The 22,311-nt window shown below is 42.8% G+C and overlaps 1 protein-coding gene across 3 annotated transcripts in view; it reads right to left on the bottom strand.

The window, feature by feature from the left end:
* Positions 1–19,096, bottom strand: part of runx2 (runt related transcription factor 2) — a 45,746-nt gene extending 26,650 nt beyond the window's left edge. Inside the window, exons 1-4 of one of the 3 annotated variants that reach the window (NM_001104850.1) lie at positions 19,007–19,096; positions 18,668–18,791; positions 1,674–1,936; positions 601–757 (exon numbers count right to left, since the gene is read on the bottom strand). In NM_001104850.1, coding sequence (NP_001098320.1) covers positions 601–757; positions 1,674–1,936; positions 18,668–18,725 — 478 coding nt within the window. In that variant the 5' untranslated portion in view covers positions 18,726–18,791; positions 19,007–19,096. Of the gene's footprint in view, positions 1–600; positions 758–1,673; positions 1,937–2,968; positions 3,089–18,667; positions 18,954–19,006 lie in introns of those variants that run through there. The other 2 variants (XM_023952691.1, XM_011491362.3) reach the window with 2 other exon arrangements.
* Between the last annotated feature and the right edge of the window lie 3,215 nt (positions 19,097–22,311).

Genomic DNA, 22,311 nt, shown 5'->3' with positions numbered 1-22,311 from the left:
CCCACCATCACTCCATCAACTTCCTGACAGCTGCAGCGGAGTACCGGTATCCCCGAGCACCTCTGCACAAACTGGAAAGAGCCCCAACCGAAGACGTTGAGAGGGCGTCACCCGTAAATAAAGTAAATAATTTATGGGCAAGAGATGAGAGACATAAGTGTTGCTTAGGGATGCCAAGCATCTGAGGAATGCCTTCAGACTAAACAGGGGTTAGTTTCATTTTGACAGGCTGATTATGCGGGCAGAGAGTGATCAGCCACAGGGCTGCAACACCACCCAACATGTTTATGAGCCTGAACTGATGCGAATCACGTGAGAAAAAGGATGCAGGAAGAAGTCATTTAAGGTTGGAGCTCAGCTAAAGTAAAAAAAACAACAACCTGGTTTTACATAAAAAATAAAAAATAAAAAAATAAAAAGTCAAACCACACAGGAGCCTCATTTTACCACTAGAGTGAGGTGAAAGCATGATTCACCTCTTAGACCTTGGGAGATGAGCAGTGGAGAGGTGATTATGTGGTTACCACCTCAGGAATGAGGCCACTAATACCCACCGCTGAACTTAATAGCTTCTTCATGGTGCAGGGTTCAAGGCCTCACCTCTGCCACTGCGGCCCACAAAGCGAAGGTCGTTGAAGCGCGCAACTTGATTCTTCATCACGCCCGAAGCATTTCGCAGCTCTGCCGAGTAGTTCTCGTCGTTGCCCGCCATCACAGTAACCACCGTCCCGTCAGGTATATCCCCGAGGGCAACCACCTGTCGTGCAGACAAAGGGAGAAAAAAACTAGTTGTTTGGGACACACTTTAAAATTTTTGCCCCTCTGTGCCCTTAAGATATATATTAAAAAAAAGGGAAAATGTTGCATTAAATGTTCACTTCTATCATTTTACATTGCAGGATTTTACGCAAAATTGCAAAAAGAATTGCACATCAGAAAAAAAAATCATTAAGGAAGTCTTTTCAAAATAAAAGAAAAAAGCAAGGCAGTGAGGCCTGTAGTTATTTCAGATTCTTGGATGCAGATAAAAGGAGACGAGAAGGCCTGCAGAGAGCTGCTATAATTACAGAGTTATAAGAACGTTTAAATTACACTTATATATTTTAGAAAGTGTTACTTTTGATTCAAAGCCAGCAGACTCACAGCTACAAATTTCCACTTTTAAATGTTTTTGATCCATCCTTTAATATGTGTGAAGTTATACAGACTGGGAAATATCATGGGAGCAAATAAATGTCAGGACTTCAAAAGCACAGTCCCAAAATAATAAAAACCATCAATCTAAAAGGAATTTAGAAGTTTACTTTTTAGAATGGTTCCACTCATTAACACCTCACTAGTGTGTCATAATGTTCTCAATCACATGAATATCGCTTTTAGTGGAAAAAAGGAACCATTCAATGTTTCCATACAGTTAAACTAAATTTACTTCTTGCTTATTTTAATTATAAAACCACCTAATTAACATATCAATCTAGAAATATTACGGTCAAATGAGAAGAAATTATGCTAATTATAACATTTATTAATTTAAATCAAGTCTTAAATGAGCAGTTTTAATCGAAATTGTACTTCTGGAGAATTAATAGACCTTTTCATGTTTTTTGTTTCATGCAAATATAGAAATATAACATATACAGAAAATATTTTTTTGTTTTTCAATTAGGTCTGACCTTGAAGGCGACAGGCAGCGTCTTGTTGCATCGCCAGTGGGAGGGCAGGACCGAGCAAAGAAAGTTCGGGCTGTCGGTCCGGACCAACTCCGCCGGGTGGTCGGCTATGATCTCGGCCATGCTGCGGTTCTCGTGGGGGCGCAGCCTTGGCGCCGCCGCCGCTGCGTCCGGCTGCCCGGCCGGGGGGCTCACATCGTTCATCTTCCCAGAGACCGGCTGGAGGCTGCTGGACGGCGGACTGAACCTCCGAGTGGCGCTGGGATCTACGGGAATTCGCATCACAACAGCGGGGATTATCAGAAAGGCTCCTCTGCCTTTTATTCCCTCCTTTCTGTCTCAAACTTTGCGCGCCGCGGCTCGCTCCGCGCGTTCGCCAATGGAAACTGGGTTCTGGTGGTGCACGGCGCGCTTTAAAAACCCTCTCCACAACAAACTCCAACAAGAGACATTAAACTTTTCTCTCTTTCAAGAAAAACATTCAAAAATAATCATTCTCTTAAATAAAAAACAAGCTCTGACTCAAAACGTCTCGGGGGATCAGTCCGCGCGTCCTGTTGATCAGATCATACCTAGACTCAAATAAGATCAAATAAATGGCCGAGCACGCGCAAGGGTATACAATTACAAAAAAAGGCAGGTCTGAAGAGGAACAGTCGACCCACATGGTTCTAAAAGTTTTTGTCTGTCTCCCTTTGGGGAAAAGTCAAAGCGCCGCTCCAGGTGCGTCATTGAAGTCTTTGTGCCAATCTGAAAGGCGCTCTCCAAGCCCGCAGGCTATGCGTGCGTGCACGCATACACACACACACACACACACACACACACACACACACACACACACACACACACACAACACACTAAAGTGTTCAAAGTAAAAAAAAAAAAGGATTAAGAAAACTCAACGCGGCAATTTCTGATCCCACGGCGCCTGAAACTTCTACATTCACTTCTGCGATTCTTCCGGTTGAGACGCACGATCTGGTTTTGAGGTTAAAAATGTTTACAAGCCGCGAAAGATAAAAACAAAAAAAGGATCGGTGAGCTGGAGTGGGCAAAAAACGACCCCGTTTAGTAGCCGTAAATGTGGTTAGAGGCTGGGGTTTCCCGGGCTCGTGGCTTTTTGTGGTTTATATAGCTCGAGCGCCCAGCAATTATTGCGCTGATGCGACTCCAGCACGTGGTGTGTGGAGTCAGATCCATTCCCTCCGCCATAATCTATCATAAACTGCGCATGTGTAATGTATACGTTAGGTAGCCGCTGTTCTTCTCGCCTCTCCCGGTGGGTTTACTGTACGTACCGACATGTCACCGCTCCCCCGGACCGATCGTGCGCTCCTGACGCAGCGCGCAGTCATTTCCAGGCAGAGCGTGTCATTACGCGCGGCTCGCAGGAGCTCTCAGAGAAACCCAGCCCGGTGAGACGTGAGTCACACTCCATCAGGCAGGAGGGAGCGAGCGAGCGAGCAAGCGCGTGAGTCACCGGAGAGTCAGGTAGAGCTGCTGGAGTAGAGTTTCATGCGCTCGCAGGGGTGAGCTGTTGCGCAGGTGTACAGGTATTCCGACTTTAATTGATCTGGATTTCCAATGATCCTAAATCACCCGCCTCTCGGCGTCACGCAGTTTCTCAAACACTCACATGCGAATGTTTGGTTATAAGAAAATGAAAGCGGCCTGTAGTTCGGCGCTGGAAGATGAGTCCCATGCAGGGTTCAGCTTTGCAATGCAAATTACGCACCAATTATCATGTTTTTCAACCTGACAGCACAGACAGTCCTCACATTTCAGGTGTCCTACTTCAGACAGACAACTCTGCTTCCAATATTCTCAAAATGTGCCAAAATTGTAGCATTTGCACCAAATTGAGTATCTTTCTCGTCGCAGAAAATTATCATAAAAAAGTTCAAACAAGCACAACTTCCAAAAAATATAATTTACAGTAAATAAGGACGTTAACGTAATTATTCTCTGTAACAATTGTAAAAAGGGTACATTTGAATTCGCAAAAAAGTTGCACACACTTTTCACTATGCAAAGGGATTCAATGTTTGTTGCAAAAAATAATACTTTAAACGATGTTGAAAAGGGAGAAAATAATTTTCAGAAACGTTTATTTAAAAAAAAATAAGTTAATGAGGAATTCATTGACTTTTATAGCTTAACTATTTTTTATTTACAGCAAATAAAGATAAGAACAAATATCTTCTTTTGAAAGCTTGTTTTGACTCTTCACCTACAAAAATAAAATTAATTTTATAAGACAAAAATTCTAATTTAGTTTCTTAGGAGTCTAATATTTCTTTACTTGAATAACCTAATAAAAATGTGAGATGTGTATTTCTTTTTTGGGGGGGATTTTTCTTCAACTTCTGTGTAGTTGCTCCTAGTGTGTCTCCTCCATACTGTAGAGGGCATCCTCCTCCCTCTGTGAGCCTCCACATCCCAGCCAGCTCCCATCACCCACCCTGATCACCCATTAGTCTCCCAGTGAGACTTTCTGTGCCGCCACATCACACGACAGCATCTGTGTTGCCACTTGGTGTTGTTCCTTTTTGCTCCAAAACAGGCTTTTTACTGCATTCAGTCTTAAAGACAAAGACACTTCAGACCTCTTTCAAAATAGACGAGGAGGCACAGCTGTTTTTGTTGTTATTTTTTTTCATTCGGTTAGGTCCCCCCCCCCCTTTTTAATACATTTTTAATATTGTAAAGTCTGATTTATATTTGTGAGTAAAATAGCTTGAATATACTGACACGCATCTGGCGCTGAATCTTTGAATGGGGAAGGTAAACCTTTGCTTCCTTTCCACGAGTATATAGAACAGCAGTTTTTTTTGTCCAAGATTTGGAAAGATCAACTAAGAATTTATGCACAGACAAATAATAACAGAAGTAATTAAATCTGTAATGTAGATAAGAAGAACCATGAAGGCAGTTATTCTTGTTCCCCATCGGTTTGCAACCAGCCATTCTCAGTTGGAGCCACAAGATCTTACTTCAACCTTTAGAAAAATTAAACAAGGGTTTTTTATTTATATTATAGTTACTATCAGGATAAATATAAATGTTCTTTTTTTGTATAAATAAAACATAAGTAAAAAGTAAAAAATAGCCTTTTTTCAAACAGTTTTAACAGGTTTACTTTCCTTTAAAATAAAAAATGTAGCAAATAGAATGTCAGCAGTGATTATAAAAAATCTGTTTATTTTGCTTTAATCAGCCAGAAATGTGTAAATCTAACTAACCAAAATTAAATCAGAGCTAATCAAGTGACTTTTAATATATTCTTCGAACCATAAGATGCTCTTAAAATCCTTGAATTCATTAAAAAATAAACTTTTTGCCATATAATCTAGTGCACCTTAATTCTGGTTGTGCTTACTGACCTCCAACTGAGTTACTGTGGCACACAAAAATCCGACAAAATGTTTGTTACTTTACAGTTAAAAATGCCTTATTTTATTTTTTTCAGAGAGTCACAATGGAGGGGTCAAAAAGTGACATGTGTCTCCGGAGCTCCAGGTTGCAGACCCCTGCAGTGAAGGGATAAACCTCCACATGGACAAGTATGTTGAAAACGCTCAGAAGTTTGTGGCAAAATCAAATATCAGAAATGACAACAATGGAATGCTCTCAGACTTTAATTTGTGACAATCTTAAGTTGTCCTCTTAAACATTAAACAAACTATTTTATCTGCTTTTTTATGTTGTCCTATCAGAGGAAACCTTTTTCCAACCCCAGCCTCCAAAGACCCCCCTCCCTCTTTAAACTAGTCGTGACTTCAGCCCTGACAAGCTCAGCTCATCAAAGAGTGTTTGTCCCATCTGACTCCGCTTTGGCTTTCCAGCATCTGTCTTCCAGCTCCCTGTAGTGTAGGATATGCTTTCATACACCAAGGCCTTGCTGTCTAGCTCCCTGTCATTTAGAGGTATTGGACCGACCCATGTAGAAGTCCATCGTTTGATGTTCTGGATATTCAGGAAAGACAGCGGAGGGGTTGTTAATGTGCCAGAATCAAAAAATAGCATTTTTTTTGCCTGCTTTCCAGTGGCAGAATGACTCCAAGCAGAGCAGATTTGATTAAAAGTGAAGGATTTTGGGGGGATATTGGAGCGATCCTGCTTAGTATTAACAGATATGATGAAGTGGCAAACGTAGCATAAAGTTATTCAACTATGCGAGCGGGTCTGCAGCTCGCCTGGCGCACAGCTGGATCGTCTCTCTCGGCTCTGGTATTATTCATCTACTGTGTTACACTGGCTTGGAGTCATTGCACAGTAGGAGAAGTCACTAGCAGAGGAGAACCACAGCAAACCACATTATGCAGGATGTGCGTTGGGTGATTTATGGCAATAGTGGATTTCTGCCGCTCACTTTCAATTATTTGTTTTAAAGCTGGGATTTTACAACAAATTTTCCTGTTGGGATATCAAGCGTGCAATAAAAGCTTCTCCTTCCTACGTGGAGGGGCAAAGGTGTGTGAATTGACGCTAACTAACCATGCAAAAGCTTTAGATTTGCTCACATGATGCTGGAAAAGTACTGACAGCATCAGTTTAGGCAGAAACAGAACTCTACATGTCCGCTCACGCAAGAACTTCACTGCAATATTTATAGAAATATCATAAAAGTTCCCTTTTCTTGCTCCTTTGAGCGCATTCGGAGCTCTCATCATTCAAAAGGGAAAAAGACATTCACGAAAGACTTGGGGATTTAGGCTCTATTTCACAGTTGTGCATTTTCAAAACACCCAATTTCAGCTTTCCAAAGGAGCGGCAGACCCAGGGTTTTTAGCTCCAACAGGATGTTTCCACGTACGGCAGGCCAAAGCAGCCAAACGGTCTGCCAGCAAACAAATCAGCAAGCCCTCCAGCCAGAGATCATCGCCACCAGCCAGTCAGGCCGCAAAAACCAGCTTTCTGGGTATCAAACTGTGTAAAGAGGACGACGACGGAAAGAAACTATTCCCCTTGTGACCTCACCTGCACATCCACTCACTGATCCAGGATCGCAGCTAAGCCCTTAATTATTGTTTGTGACCAAAGCCGTGACATCACCACGAACCGTTGGGATGAGGACAGCACGCTTTGCGGTGTGCCTTTGTGTGTAATCGCCATGAAGTTGCCAGACTTTGAGATATTCTGAGACTTTTCCTGTGGAGTTTGATGCAAAAAGCGATGGAGGGGCGGCTGCTCGCTGCTTGTGGCAGAAGGGGAGGAAGGAGGGGTACTAAGACAATTTCCTCCCTGCTCTTATTGCTCTGACTGTCTGCCGCCCAGCGCCTTCGTGGAGGTCCCTAATTGAGATCACTTGTACCTAAAATAGGAGCAAAGAAAGGAACTTCTGCGGGCTGGAAGATGGAGAGGAGAAAATAAAGCAGTAATATGTGATGAAGGCTGCCGTTAAAGAGCCCCAATGATAGATGTGAGCGAGCGGAGCTGAGAAGTCTTTGTGCGTCTGCCAGCAAACCCTCAGATGTTGACGTGTCCCACACCACCTGCTGTCACTGCACTGAAACTGGATGTGGAAAGTGTGCACGAGGTTTCTTGGGTGGCTCTTTCATGCCTGGAGGATGTCAGAAATCTCCAGTCACACACCGATCAACTTTTGTGGTATTTTAAAAGCGTTCCAAGTGGTCTGTTGATTACAATTGTGTCGTTTTTAGCCAAAATCTAAAAACCTGTCAATTTCTAGGACATGGTTTCTGCAGGGCGGCAGGAGCTCATTAGAAATGCTCCCCCTTCCTGCCATCCATCTGCTTATATGCAGCAAGATTTCCGCTATCAAGCCATACAGTTTTGATAAAAAGAAACTTCCAGCTCAGACAAAGAAAATGAAGATGGATAGATCTAGACGCCAACAAGTGGATGCATCAAAATGGAGCTTTTGGAAAGAAATTTTGGAAAGAAATACTCAGAAAGTCATTTTTAAGTTTCCTTTTCTTAATACAGGTCCAGCATCATCAGAAAAAACGCCACAAGAATATGTTAGAAACCCCAAAAACACAATTTTCATCAAAGTGTGTCATTAAAGCTGTTTCATTGGTTACACCATTCAAAATCCTGAATTCCCTCCATTCGGTTCCTGGTTGTCCTTGAAGTTGTGCAGGTCTTCTAAACACGCGCCTTTCAATCATGCCTGATCGTGCTATTAATCAAACAGTGACTTCCACTCCTCTGAGACAAGCTTGAAGGCCTGCACTGATGGAAACCATCATACCCCAGGGTGGTACTGCACCACAGCTGGGAGTAGAAACCCTGTAAAGTGCATTTTTCTTGGACCGAGACCCACCGTTGGTGCTAAAGACAATACAGACACTGGGGTTAGTCCAACATACCACTTTACACATTTCTCTTCCTCTGTGTATTTCACTGGTCTACTTCCTCTCTGCAAACTAGCCAGCTAGTATCAAAATATTTATAGTAAATCTGCAAGACATGCTGTTCTCATGTATCCGAGACCATTTAGCCTCGTGTCATTATGCGAGGTAAAACCAACAGCAGAGGTACAGTGGGATATTTCACTCTGTTGTCTCTGTTGTGTGATTTATGTGAGCTCAGGACACACAGGAGAGGCAGAGAATGAAAGAGACAAGCAGAAGCCCAGACTTGCAGTCGCGGCGGGGCTCTCAGCTATCACTCTGCCATTTCAAGTCATACGGTTTGGAAGGACAGGCTTGGATGAAGGAGGAAAAGGATGTATGTATGAAGTAGGAGGGTATTTGGGGACTGTTGGGAGGGAGGGGATGTCTGTCATGGATGCTCAATTGCACGCAGACATAAAACAATAAACCATGGCTGTGGATGGAGTTAACCCATGTCTGGAAATATCCCATTTGGAGATAAATTACTGCTAGTTGCAGCGAGAATACCAAAAAGATGGAGTGTAGCTTTGCTGCCTTATTTCTGGGGGGTAATCAGTCCAGAAAACTGTTACAAATTCAAGCTAATGTGTCCCGCAATGAGTCAAGACTCATCAGGAAAAGTGAGGCGGCGAGGCAGCGACAGCCTTCACTGTGATGGGCGTGCAGCGTGCGAAGGCGCTCGACTTCTCAGTGTTTTCTCATTTTCCTGATCTCTTTCTGAACACAGTCCAGCTGGGAGCAAATCCAAAACATTCAGCCTGAACTCTGCAACCTGGAGCTGTAACTACTAGTTTGAATTCCAAACCATTCATATGTCAACATGGCCCCAAGAAGTCTTGGCTTGGGAATCTGGAGAGGTGTTGCTTGTTGCATCTGCGCCGAATGAGTTAAAGAGCTAAGATGAGGCAGCTGACGCAGCGCTCTCAGAGATTGGCATTTGCCTTTAACCTTAGCCTATAATTACTCTGAGCCCATTAAGCTACTGGTCAGAAATGAGTCATGAGAAGGTGGATCAAAAACGACAAAAACACAAAGATCACCGTTGTAGCCCACAGCCTAACATGTCTTCAGATAAAAGAATTTCTATTTTTTTTTGGAAAATGATTGGTTCGGTGATGGACAGCATCCTAAAAGTTGAGGAAAATTTCCCAGGTGAGACGTTATTGTCCATATGATCGCGTATTTTCCACAATTTGCCTATGTTCTGCCCCCTAGCTGATCCTCGACTGGCGCCAGCTTCACAAGGTCGAGTCCTGACTACAGACTCATCAACTGCTGCGTCCCAAGAGGAACATCATTTACATTGTGAAACTCTGTCCTTCAAATACAATCTTTTTTGCGGCGAAGCTGAAATATCGTACGTCATGCCAGTAAAATATCCCTCTCTGGCAATGGGGCTGTTGGGATGTGGTCTTGAACTGACAATTAAATTGTCTTTTCAGAGCACACTCTAGAAGTGAGATTTATAGTGAATAATTTCACAAGCACTGATCATCTTAAAATTTTTAACTGGATTTTATGGCATCATAGATCACTCTGATGCGCTCACGCATTCTCTAGGGACTGAAAAATGTCCCCAGTAGTTGCAGAACTCATTTACTGGCAATTAGAGGGGTTCTTTCAGTCCAATTTTCTCTCACGAAGGCTACATTACCAAATGTGAGCGCTTGTTTTGGCGCTGTTCTTAAAAATAACAATTACTATACGTACAGCTTTCAGAATCTACTAAAGGCCACTTAAGAAACTATAGGAGTTTCAGCACTATAGGGCGCACCGGATTATTGGGTGCACCCTCAAACAATGGTCTATTTTTGAACGTAATAATATAAAAGGCGCATTAAGCATAACAAAAGAGTACAACACGTAAAAAGCAGACTAATATGGCTAAAACAAACATCACTGTGACTATGCTAACTCCCAGAGGCTACAGACAAGATAGCGCCTGAAAAGATCAGTCGGAAGAGAAAATTATACAATTTACCCTAAATCTAACATGAAAGTGTTAAGCATAATTTTAACTTTTGGGTCGCCAGTTAAAATAAAGGTTTTATTGAGCAATATAGGGGGACTTCCGGTACCAGACGTTAATGTCTGCAGCCAGGTCCTCTTGCCCAATCTTGCAAATAGAACATATAAAAAAAAATCTACATGTTAACCGTGTTTGGCGTATCCCTCAATAAAACCTGACCTTGTTTACAACACGTTCAAAAACAGACCAATAACGCTAAAAAAAACGGTACTGTGACTACGCTAACTCTCAATTGGAGAGGGACATGACTCCAGACAAGATGGCACCTGATATCATTGGCCGGAACACAAAATTTTACAAATGATCCGAATCCTAACCCTAACCCAAAAGTGTTGAGAAAAGTAAAAAAAATTAAATTAAAATTAAAATCATATGGTCGCCAGTTAAAATAACGTTTTTTTTCAAGCGACACAGGAGAACTTCCAGTTCTGAACGTTAATGTCTGCAGCTAGGTCCTCTTGTCCAATTTTGTTATTAGCGGGTATAAAAACCACAGTCCAAGACCACGACACGTTATCCACGTTAGCGTATCCACATGAACGCCCCACTTAGTCTGGAACTCGTAAGAAAAACAGACCATAACACTCTAAAAATCGCTTCGGCAGTAATCGATCAGTAAACACAACCGGAAATTAATCCAAGGCTTACAGGGCCCTCTGTCATTTATTTATTTGTTTTTGATTAAGGCTTTTAAGTCAGCCTTATAGTGCTGAGAATACAGCACAATAAAACATTGCAGTACCACCAACGGTAAAACCTTTTTATCAGTAAAAATTTAGCTTTTATTATTAATGATTAGATAATTATGTCTATGAAACAGTGACACGGACAAGCCCCCAAAACTTAAATGCTCTTTTATTGTGCGCCTCTTTTAATGCACATAATGGGCCCATATGCATGTGGGTGTGTTTGTGTGTAAACTCCACTAAAGGGAACTTTGGTTAGCCTGTCTGTAATTTGGAGGCCCAGTGAAGACTCCCAGCAGCCTCTGACGGCTTGTTTACCAGAGGGACCCAATTTAGTGTTATGTGATGCACGAAACTGGGTCTTTGTCTGCGTGCACGCAAAAAACGCAGGTGTACTCATGTGTGCAATCACAGCTGGACAATGGAGATAAATATGCATGTAAAAAAGCGTTCCGTAAATTATCATATTTCCTGTGCTTCTGAGGAATCCGCGCTTCCAGTGTAAGTTTCTGTTTTTCCTCATCTTACAAGAGCGGCAAACCAAGAAGTAGACGTACAATACGCCTTTGTTTCTGTTTATATCATAAAAATAAAAGATCTTCACAAAACCTGCAGCCTTGCATTAAAGGTGTTTGTCAGCAGAAAACATGAGTGCTATTTTCACGTTTGTACTCAGACTGAATCTCTAGAGCATTGACTCTCCATCTCCGCTGGGCCCCCCCCCCCAAAAAATAGTCCAAGCAGAAATGAAGAAAAAAAAATCCACACAATGCATTTCACCAGATCGCAGCTCCCACCCTGTCATTTAGTTGTGACTTTCAATCATCTTTGCTATGCCTGAGCTGCCCCCCCCCTGCCTTTTTTTTTCAGAGAGAATTGATGCAGCATCCTAAACCTCCATCACAAAAGAGGAAATGAGATGAGAGGAGGAGAGAAGCGTTCAAAATATGACTCTAATAAAATATTCCTGCTCCTAAGGGATCCTCCTTTGCTCATTCAGCACCACGAGAAGTAAAGGAGGAAACTGCCTTTCATTGGTCTCTGTCCAAAAAGGAGAAGAAGGAGATAGACGGGGAGAGGAAAAAAAAAAACAGGTAAAAGAAGCCTATCTCCTTTTGGAGAGATGCCAGATGGAGTGAACAGAGGGAAAACTTTAAACTGCGACAACAAAAACCAACAACAGAAGACTGTAAGACAGCAGCCGTCTGCTTGAGTGACGGGACCCAACTCCAAACGGAGAGGCTGCTCTGGTGAGGATCAGTGCAGGTATATGTTCTTTGATCAGCAGGAGATGCTGGTGGGAGCAGTGTGATTGGACTGAATGCGTGTAAACTGGAACAGCTCAGCGATCAAGAGAAAAATAACAGTAAAGTTCTCAAAAGTCACAGGAAAGTGCTTTCAAACAAGCTGTAACACACTGATATGTGACATTGCTGTTCATGCAGAAACGGTTGAAAACTTTATTTTAAAAACATGCTAAAGTCACAAAGCCTGAGCAAAGTTGCAAGGCAGGAAGCGCTCCAACTTTGCATTGGCTTCTAACTCGGAAGGATTGTTTGAAATTGGTCACATTAAAGAGCGCCTTCATCCATCTTTGTCAGAAAACTGCAAACCAGCAGGACATGGAGCAAAAACGAAACAACGTGAGCAAATATGATTAGTTTAGAGGTTATTTTCTTGGCTAATCACATTTGATCCACAATCATTTTTGTTTTTGAAGCATTTTATTTATCTCATGACTTTTTTAAGCTCTATTCTACTTTGAGTTCTCAATTTTTTGTCAAAATTACATTTTCCACAATGATATTTTCTATAACTTCCAGTTAGGCATGACAACTTTGTGTCCAGTGTTCGTGGTAACGCATTACAAAGAAACAATTTAAATACTTTTTGCCGACTGCAAATTTTGGTAATCAAATTACAATTACAAAACAACAGTGGCCCTCCCTATAACCTAGTTAGTGAGAAATATGCCTCTGACTGGTCGGTCGGACTGTTGGCGCAAAGTAAGCCTGCCTCTATTTCCCGTCATCCATCCATTTACACTCTCCTGCTAGCTTGCAACCCCTCACGCCCACAATCTAACATTAGCGGTGCATATATGGCGAGCAGTTTTGGAGCTGTTCAGTCTTAAGGTTTTGAACCAGATTCCAGCTCAGACGAGAAAAACAAAGACGTAGATGGATCCATTTGTCTACAAATACGATTTTTTTTCCTCTTTTCCTGATTCCCAAATAATAATCAGGCCATTGCTTAGAAAAATAAAGTTAAGTGACAGGTAAGGGTATTTTATTTGTTTTTTCCCCCTTATGTGGAAAAAGTAACGAATAGTGGTTTATTTTTTATTGATGGAGTCAAGTTAAGTATTATTTCATGCAGTAAATCAAGTAATTTACCCGACGCTGTTCGTGTCTTTGTGCTTCCTGACGTAATTGTGCTTCAAGAGCCTGGACTTTAGCCTTTTCAGCTTCACTGAAGCCCATGGCTTTTGAACCAAACTGGACCACAACAATGCACCTCAAACCTGGCAACTCAAAGCCTCCTTAAATGCAGCGGAAATTATGCGCTGGATATTGAAAGATATGCTTTTACATAAACAAACAGCACCAGTGAGCTCCATTACAAGCTAATTAACATGCTAACTGTTTAGTCTGCACAACTTAAGTTTGAATTCCGACTCCGATTTCAAAAATAATTCATCAAAACTCTGTCTCTGTAAAGAGGTGCTCCCCTTTCAGCAGAAACGTTTGAGGTTTTACAGAGAACCTGCACCACTATGGGTTTGTAAACTTTAAAAAGCAATGCAGTTGGGTCAAAATGATCCTGCAAAGTCTTACATGTTGACGATATATTGGAAAGATGTTTATACATTGGTGCATTTTTCTTTTTTTCCTTGTCCTTCTGCCTTTCCTTCTCTCTGGAGACCACTTGACAAACGAGAGCTACCTTTTCAAGCTTCCCTCCTCTCCCTGGAGACCTGTCAATATCAGCTATTCAAACTTCAAAGACTTGGCGTCCCCCCCTGAACACACCTACGCTCGCTCCCTCGGCCCCCCTTGTGTCCCTGGGGCGTATTTTTGTTTTTTTCGGGATCAGGCCTCGTGTGGGCTGGTGTGTGCGCCACAGGTGGTGGCGACTCTGATTACTGCGGTGACCAAAGCATCGCCGCACCGTCACATCGGCTCTCTTTCCTGAGCGCGTGGGTGAAGGGCAGGGTTGGGGGGGGCTTTTAGGCAAAAAGGAAGACCGGAGGGTAAACGATGGTAAACGGCCACCCCCACAGCGCCATATGGGAAGTGGTTTGACAAAGTTTTATAACATTCTGACTTCATGAGCGGGGCCCAGTCGTCCTTTTTTCTTCTCCAAACATAAAAGAATCGTTTTTGACACACACACACACACACACACACACACTCCGACCACCTTCAAGGGCTTGTGTGGGCGTTGCCGAGTGGGTGGGCTCTGTGATTTTCAGGTGTATTTGATCTGTTGTGTTCACACCTCAGCTCTGGCAGGGGGGCCTCTGGTGCGTGGGCTGGTAATTTGAGCAAATTAGGAGATGGAGGGGCCTGTGTGCTATTAATGACACCCCATCCCATCTACTGCACGTCCGTCTATTGTTTCCTATCCTGCACACACCTTGCTTTTTTTGTGCAGTCCCATCTGCGCCTTCTGCTTGGCGCCCACCCTCCTCCGTCTCTCTAAAGGTGCAGTGTGTGGAATGCAGACACATGAACATGCATGAGGGTGGACATGAGGGGGCTGTTTGGTTCCAGGTGCCCGTTTGAGGGCAAACGCTGGTGAAAACGTGCAGATCAGCCATTAAAGATTCAGTTCCTGTAGAAAACCATCAATATTTGTGAAATTTAAAGTTAGTTTCAGTTTGTAAAGCTTTAAATCTTGAGCAAACATGTCCCAAATTTATATTTACTGTACAGAATCTCTGAGTTACATCATGCGGAAAATCGGAAATGCTTTATAAATTAGTCCAATCCTTTCAAGATTTTCAAAAAAAAAAAGAAACATATAAATTTAGGGGTTTGAGCGGTAGTACATTCCTTTCAGATCAAACTAACAAGGTGAAAAAAAGAATTCCCCTTTTCTCTGGCGTGGTACAGAACAGGTAAGTCCTTGTGTCGGTCCTGTGGCTGAACTTTCACTCACTTACATGAAGAAAACTCGAAAGTCCATATTTCCTCCTGATATAAAAAGGAAAAAAAAAAAAGCAGGGCGCCTGTTTTGAAGCTTTTCCGTGGTTTGAGGCCGCTGCATCAGCTTTTATTTGAACTGAAACAAGAACACGAACAAACAAAAGCCGGACCCACGTTTGTTAGTTAGGAGTTATAACTCTGGTGTTGATTCGTTTGGGCTCACCGGTTCCAGGACAGACCAAGTGTTAGGTAGCTACTTCCTCTCGGAGGGCTTATATCGGATAAAGGTAATTCACCCAGCGTGATGCTGCTGAAAAGGACTTGCAGAGTCTTGTAAGTCCCATATGAGAGACGAATAGGGTTGAAAAAAAGCTTAGAATTTATGCAAAAGTTAAATGAAAAACTTTTCAAAAACACATAAAAGACACTTGTAGGTTTTTTTTTTCAAATGGACATTTTTGTGGATTTATAGACAGAACATGAAGCAGAGTCAACATGGCAGGTCGGCCTCTTATAATAGTCTAATTTGTAACAGAAGTACTGGATAAAAAACAAAAACCCAGATTTATTTGAGAGCCTTTACACTAAATTCTCGAGGAGTTGTTGGAGTATTTATATTATTTCACTTCCTTTTAAAAACTTTGGACTAAAAAAACGAGTATTTCAGGAATATATTTGGGATAACAAGTTCTGCAATGCTCAAGAAGTTCATCAGAAATGTTATCACACCAAAATCAGACTCTTCACTTGGATGTAGGGGCGTTTGTTTCCCTTGGAAACGCTGGAAAGTTCTCGGAAAGAGTGGAAACAACATATTTCAGGCCATTAAAATCACAGGTTATAGTGTTCCCCTGACACTCGCATTCAAACCCAAATCACCGCCTGCTGCAGAGCTTGGGCCGCCATTCACAGCCCGGAGATTTCAGTAAAATTACAGGCTGATTCGTGGAGCTTTGATTAAAACCCTGATCGCATTAACACTCGGCACCTCTCTGATTACCCTCAGGAATAATGTGGACTAATGGGAACCACAAACGCTAATAAGTGCTAATAGTTGGCACCGCTCACAAACACAAACAGCGAAGTTTCACTCCATCAGCATGAGCCTGCTGAGGATTAAATAACATGTTTTCCTCGGAGGTACAATTAAGCAATTCTAAATAGAGTTCCTCTGAGTGGCGAGAAGTCTCCGCTGCACAGTAGCAGCCAGTGAAGCGCTCCGATTCCTCCTCCTGCATGGCATTTCCAAATTACCTATTGATGAGTGGTCTTCAAGTCTCTCTCTGGCTGGAGGAGGGGAGAGGAGGAGGAGGAGGGAGGATGTCTGGTTCACTTTTAAGATGTCTCCAAGAAGCAGGCCTGTGGTTAGATCTAAGGCAGCAGAACTGCAACAGAAGCTGCTTTTCTCAGATACATATGGACCCAGCAAACGATCAGGGATTTTTCTGGTGAAAGTTTTCGGCCCCTAAGCTTCGGGATCTTTGCATCTCAATGTTTTTGTGTTTTTTCTCCCCCTCCTGGGACATTATTGTCTTAATGCAATTAAGTTTGCAGAGGAGAAAATGAGCTTTTAAATGCTCCTCGGAGAGGCTGAGAAAGCTGAAAATGTTTTTCCGTTTGACCCACTAGAAAAATGATTGGATCCAATTTAGTTTAAATAAATTTCACATATGGTGTTGGCGTCAAAACTGACCCATTTTCAAGAGAAAACGGGTCAATTATGACCCCAGTAGAATAGAAGGGTTTCCTCACGACCCTTTAATTAGACCACATGTGTCAAACTCAAGGCCCGGGGGCCAAATGTGGCCCTCCATGTCATTTAATGTGGCCCGCGAGAGCATAAAAGTTAAAAAAAAATGTAAATAAAAAAATAAAAATTGGTGTGTATTTATTCATATCTAGGGGGAATTGAACTTAAATTATTGGATTGGGCAGCTACATATTAGGACTTAAACATTGTCAATATAGTTTAGGCTATATATAGAATCAAATTTCAAAGGATTTATGCTAGAGTAACAAGCAAACATATGTTTCCTATGCAACTGTAATTGTCACTTTAAAGAGTTATAATAAATATTTTATATTTTTCATTACATTCAGTTATATCTGGCCCCTTGAGGGCAACCACTATGCGGATGTGGCCCTCGGTGAAAAGGAGTTTGACACCCCTGAATTAGACCTTCTATTGTAGGATTTGGAAGGAGCACACTATAGATGTTTTTTAGGGAAAATCTATAGAAATGAAGAGAAACTTTAAAGAAAAATGATTAAAAAAAAAACAGAAAATTGATAAACATAAAAAAAAAATGTATCCGTCCTGATGTTGCTTCCATTCTGTCTGCTGAAGCCATATTTTCAGGTCTAACTTTAACCCGCTCTGACACAGCCCAGCACTGTGCATTTATTTATACAGAATTATAAATATAACAGAAAGAACTGGTGGTCTTGCAGAATCACACTGCGCCGTCGAGGGGACTTTTTGTGGTCGCACCGACAGATTTACTGCTCAGAGGTTCATAAACAGGAGCCATGTCGATGAGGGGGAGCGCCAGTGTCAATCAGACGGCGTGCGAGGACCGATCAGCCACCTGATCGTTCGCTCACATCGGCTCTTCTGCCTACAGACCTCCACAGCGGCATGCTTTCAATTTCCTCCTCCTCACTTCTTGTCCTCCCGTGCCCCAAAAACCCCAGAGACCAGAGAGGTCTGGAGGTTAAATCAGTAATAGGTGGTGGTGATTGTTGGAAGACGCTCACTTTAAAGCACATTAGGAGCCACCCTGCTTCTGTGTGGAGAACCGGAGTAGCAGAATTTCATCACCGAGCCACTTCTATAAAACATCTTTTAAACATTTGATTTGGACGAGGAGAGGAGGGAGGGGTGAAATGTGGAGGGATTTATTAAACAGAGCCAATGTCTGGAGTCAAACAGGACAGAAAATATATTAAAAAAAACAACAACAACACATTTTTCGGCTTAAATCATAAAGATAGAAAACAAAAAACTGAAACAGAGGGTTTGACGCAGAAAGGTGGTGGTGAGAATCATTATTATGGAGGAAACAGAATTTTATTTGGTCCAAAAAAAAAAAGTGCAAATGTGAGAAACTCAGGTTTGAGGGATCGCACAGATTCATCGTCAAGTCACAAACGGGAATCTTCGTCAGCTGATGAACAGCTCTCTGGCTGCTGCGTTTATTCAGACGGATTAATTAATCCCAGCAGTCAGAGCGAACCACTTCAGGAAGCGATTACAACTAATCAATACTCGATTGCATGTAGGACACCAAAACAGCCGCAGTGCGCAGTAATCCCCCCCCACATCTTGTTTCAATGCTGGACTGTAAACTCTCAAGACCGGCGTCTGTTTACGTCTGTCAAAAATATTGCTCCCCACTTTTGTTTTTTTGGGTTTCTGCAGTGACTTTGCTTTGTAAATCCATGAGTAGGTTGCACAAACATACCATCCCGCTCTTTCAGAAGTATTTCTAAACATCAGATGGCGTAAATACTGGCATTTCTCACAGCAGTTTCTTGTTTTTTTTTTCGGAGTGTTTTCATTTGGAGTTGGCGCACCACAAAAAGCTGTGATGAGCCACAACTGCTTTGACTTTGATTACAGAGTCCTTTGGCGGGCCTCGGCGAATCTTCCTCACTCATCTGGACCCAAACCCTTCATTTGGATCCAAGACTATAAGGAAGACATCCAAAACCCCCACCGCTTGACCCCAAGTTGTCCCCGTGACCCGTCCAGGACAGTGGTACTCACCCCAGAAGAAGTTCTGCTGACATGGTCCCACTGTGCTGAAAAGACTGTTGGATGCCATAGCTGCCTCTGGTTCCAGCAAGCCCCACTTTTGCTCCTCTGTGGTTTCGGTGACCCTTGACACGTCCTAAACCAAGAGCACGCAGCATGTCATGAAGAGGAAAAAGTTGGATCCACTAAGAGCGCTTTTACGTATCAACTATTTGGATGACCGCAAATAACAACCCAGTTTGGTTTTATGAAAAAAAAAAAGAAAAAATTCAGGGGTTAATTTCGCCTTTGCGGATGGATCAGTTGCTGTCGGACTTGCTTGCTTGGCGAGTGTGGTTGGAACGTACTTACTCGCTCAGCGTCGTCCTTGTGAGTGGTGCTGGCCGGCGACGATTAACCATTTACGCTCCGAGTCGCCCTCAAACACAAACCCCTGAGCCGCACGTCTGTGGTTCTGTGGTTGTTTGGGAGGTGAGCAGAGCCCTCACACAACCCAAAAGGCACCAGCTTTAAAACTCGTCTCTTTCCTGCCCTCCATGTGCCGTCACTGGAGACCCTGGGTCACATGCCCTCTCACGTCATCACGGCACAGCAGCTGAGTGGGACAGCCCACCGTTGTGGCTTTCCCTCCTCTCCTCAGAGTTTTCACCTCCCTCCTCTCCTGCTCCTCTCCGCGTAGCACGGCGGCGTTTTCCAGCCTCTCTGGGGACCTGGGTCTGACGCTCCCATGAGTCAGGAGGGTTCAGTGGGGGGCAGCTTGTTCAACCGCCTGTGCCCACCTCGGCATATGGGGAGCAGTGCTTTCTGCCCCCGCTCCACTCTGCTCCTCAGCTCCTTTTGCAGGCGGCTGTGCTGCTCCCGTCTGCCTTTGAGCAGAGAGAGCTGAGCTCGGTAAGATTTGAGGGTGTGAGCGAGGCGGGAACGGCTGGCGGCGTTAGACTGGGTGTGAGCGTCTGAGGGGGGGTTGTGCGAGCATGTGCAGCAGAAAGAGCGGCAAAGGAGACGAGAGCTGCTGTGACGCTGCTTATTTACAGAGCCAGTCACTTTCACAGCGTGGGATGCCGCTCTGCTGCAAACAGCACTCATGTCATGGTGTCATGCACTAATGGACGTGTTTGTGTGCTGGCTGTGAGATGTGATTGGCTCAGAGAGGGGGATGGCTTCCTGTAAAGAGTCATAGATCACCTGTCTTCACAGTAAAATACAGGCTGTGGCACACAAACAGTCACATTAACGCAGACGCTCCTGCCAAAAAGACAAAAAAAAAGAAAACTTCCACCAAGTGAGCAGGCAGGTCGGGACAATCGGGGATGAATCACGCGCTGCTTCCCACAAACGCCGCCACACATCCCAGCATGCTTAACCTTTGATCAGCGATCACAGGTGTTTGATACAAATCAGAAATGCAGACAAGACAGACGCAAAGGAATGCCAGGAATGGAAGCAGGAGCAGTGTCAGATCATTTTGGGATCCCTGAGTCAGTGGACCATATCTTCTGCACTATAAAGCCACGTTCACATAACCCTCTGCATATCGCGTTCAAGCGGCCACTTCCAACGAAAAGTCTGCGTAAACACGTTTCAGGCTTCTTCGCTCACAACTTTACTGTTAACGCGTAGCTACACAAGTTTCTACGACTGTTTTTGGGGATCTATGCACAAGCCGCGTGCAAGTTTAAGTGCTTGCAACTTCCTTACAAACACTTCAGGATACACTTACCACACATGACGATGGTTCTACCATTTTCATCAAGCCCCTACAGGTGGCCTTACGAGGCTCAAGACACACCTGCGCTCCCCGTCCAAGCTTTGTGTACACCGGCCTCAGCAACACGCAGTCAAGAGGCTTCAATGAAATCCACTTTCAATGAAAATGTCTATGCAAACTCGCGTAAATGCGCATTTCGGGCTTCAGGGTACAAAACGTAATGTTACGCATATTTTTAAGACCGTTTTGGGCTCCCTGTACAAACCAGTCAAAGCAGGTGATACTTTGACCAATCAGGGATTGGTATTTAGTAGTGATGTACGACCGTTTGAAAATTGATCATGGAGGAGAAATATATAGTTGCAGTTAGCAAAAAAGGAGAAGCCCCTCTCTGCTTGTTAAGTGTGAATATCATAAGCTGAACAAGTATTCAAGAACCTGCGTTTCAAACTATGAGTTTGTAGCTTGAGACGCGGTTAAAAGTCATATTTTTTTCAAAATATGACAGTGTGCCTTAAAATCTGTTGGCTATTATATATGCGGATTCATTCTTGTGCTGATGTTGAAGCAAACAGAACCGATTTGTCAGCCATTTGTAGAAATTGAACGTTTTTGTCTCAACTGAAATGAAAACAGAAATTGTTTTATTTAAATAAATAAAAAAGTCAAAATCTTCAATAAACGTTTTAAAAGGAATTCCAATAATTGCGCTATTTTAATCAGAAACTTTGAATCCTTTTCCTACATAAGCTGATGAGGTGATTATATTATGAAAAAAATATATACAGTTGAACAGCATTTCCACAAGTTTTTGCACATTCCTTATTACCGTGCAGCTAAACTTTTCCTTGACTGGCTGCTTTGTAAATATTTGCTTTCTAAAACAAGAACATGCCTCTTGAGCTGCAGCACATGCTACAGGATCCTTTGGGAAGGTCTATTCAGATGCTGCAAACAAGCCAAACATCACATAACACACACAGGACCTGTTTCCATTTAGAGCTTTCATCAATCAGCTTCACCTCCACGCTGAAAAATATAAAACTTTAAAACAGCATCTTTGATAATTATTTGTGTTTGTTTTTGTTTTTTTCGTCTCCACGCACAGCAGAGACGGTCTGTGTCTATGAATTAGTTTGCTACTCGACACCGAAGTTTTTCAGGAATAATATTTAAGGTGACGTCTAAACATTTGAAGGGTTTTTTTTCCGCAAACGGATGCTTTTCTGTCAGAAACATTCAACTGCAGGACGAAGTCCAGCTCTGCAGCCAGTTCCGCTGAGCCACAATAAATTACACGCAGTCTGACGGGGATGTAATTTGCACATCGTGATTGAGCCTAAAGCAAGGAGAAGAAATATAAAGCATCAATGTCAAAGCGTACGTCACATGGCTGCAAGAAGAACTTCTTGGGTGGCAAAGCAGGAGATAAACAGTCCTGGTGGCTAAAATCTGAATATTGTTGTACGGTCTCACATTCAGCAGTATGGACTAAGTACTGCAGAGACTGTTAAGAGGAAACGATCAATGTCTTCCCTTGATTCAGCAACAATGTTTAGCTAAAGTTTGACAAATATTGTTCTACTTGCCTGACCGTCAGTCAAAAAAAAAAAAAAAAAAACCTTCTGGTGCCGAAACTCTAACTGAAGCTGAAAGAAGGTTTGATTCGACTGCCCCCGCTCTTTTCCAAACCTGGAAAATGACAAAAAGATTCTGTTTGTAGAAGAATCATGTAATATTCTGAGTTCTTAAAAATACACTTAATGGTTTTAACATGTCTAATCACAAGGTACACGAACAGATGAGGAATTATTCGCCGCCAGTTTGAAGGCTTCATTCTGCCGTGGAGACAATTTTGTAATGTATCTTGCTGTCAGAAAGAAAAGCTTTTATGTGCGGGTAATAATGTTGAAGGCTGAAATATGATGTGGAATATAATATTTCATTC

This window comes from Oryzias latipes, chromosome 24, assembly GCF_002234675.1.
Source record: "Oryzias latipes chromosome 24, ASM223467v1".
Taxonomy (NCBI): domain Eukaryota; kingdom Metazoa; phylum Chordata; class Actinopteri; order Beloniformes; family Adrianichthyidae; genus Oryzias; species Oryzias latipes.
The sequence above is the reverse complement of the archived record's forward strand: the minus strand, read 5'-3'. Positions and strand labels throughout refer to the sequence as shown.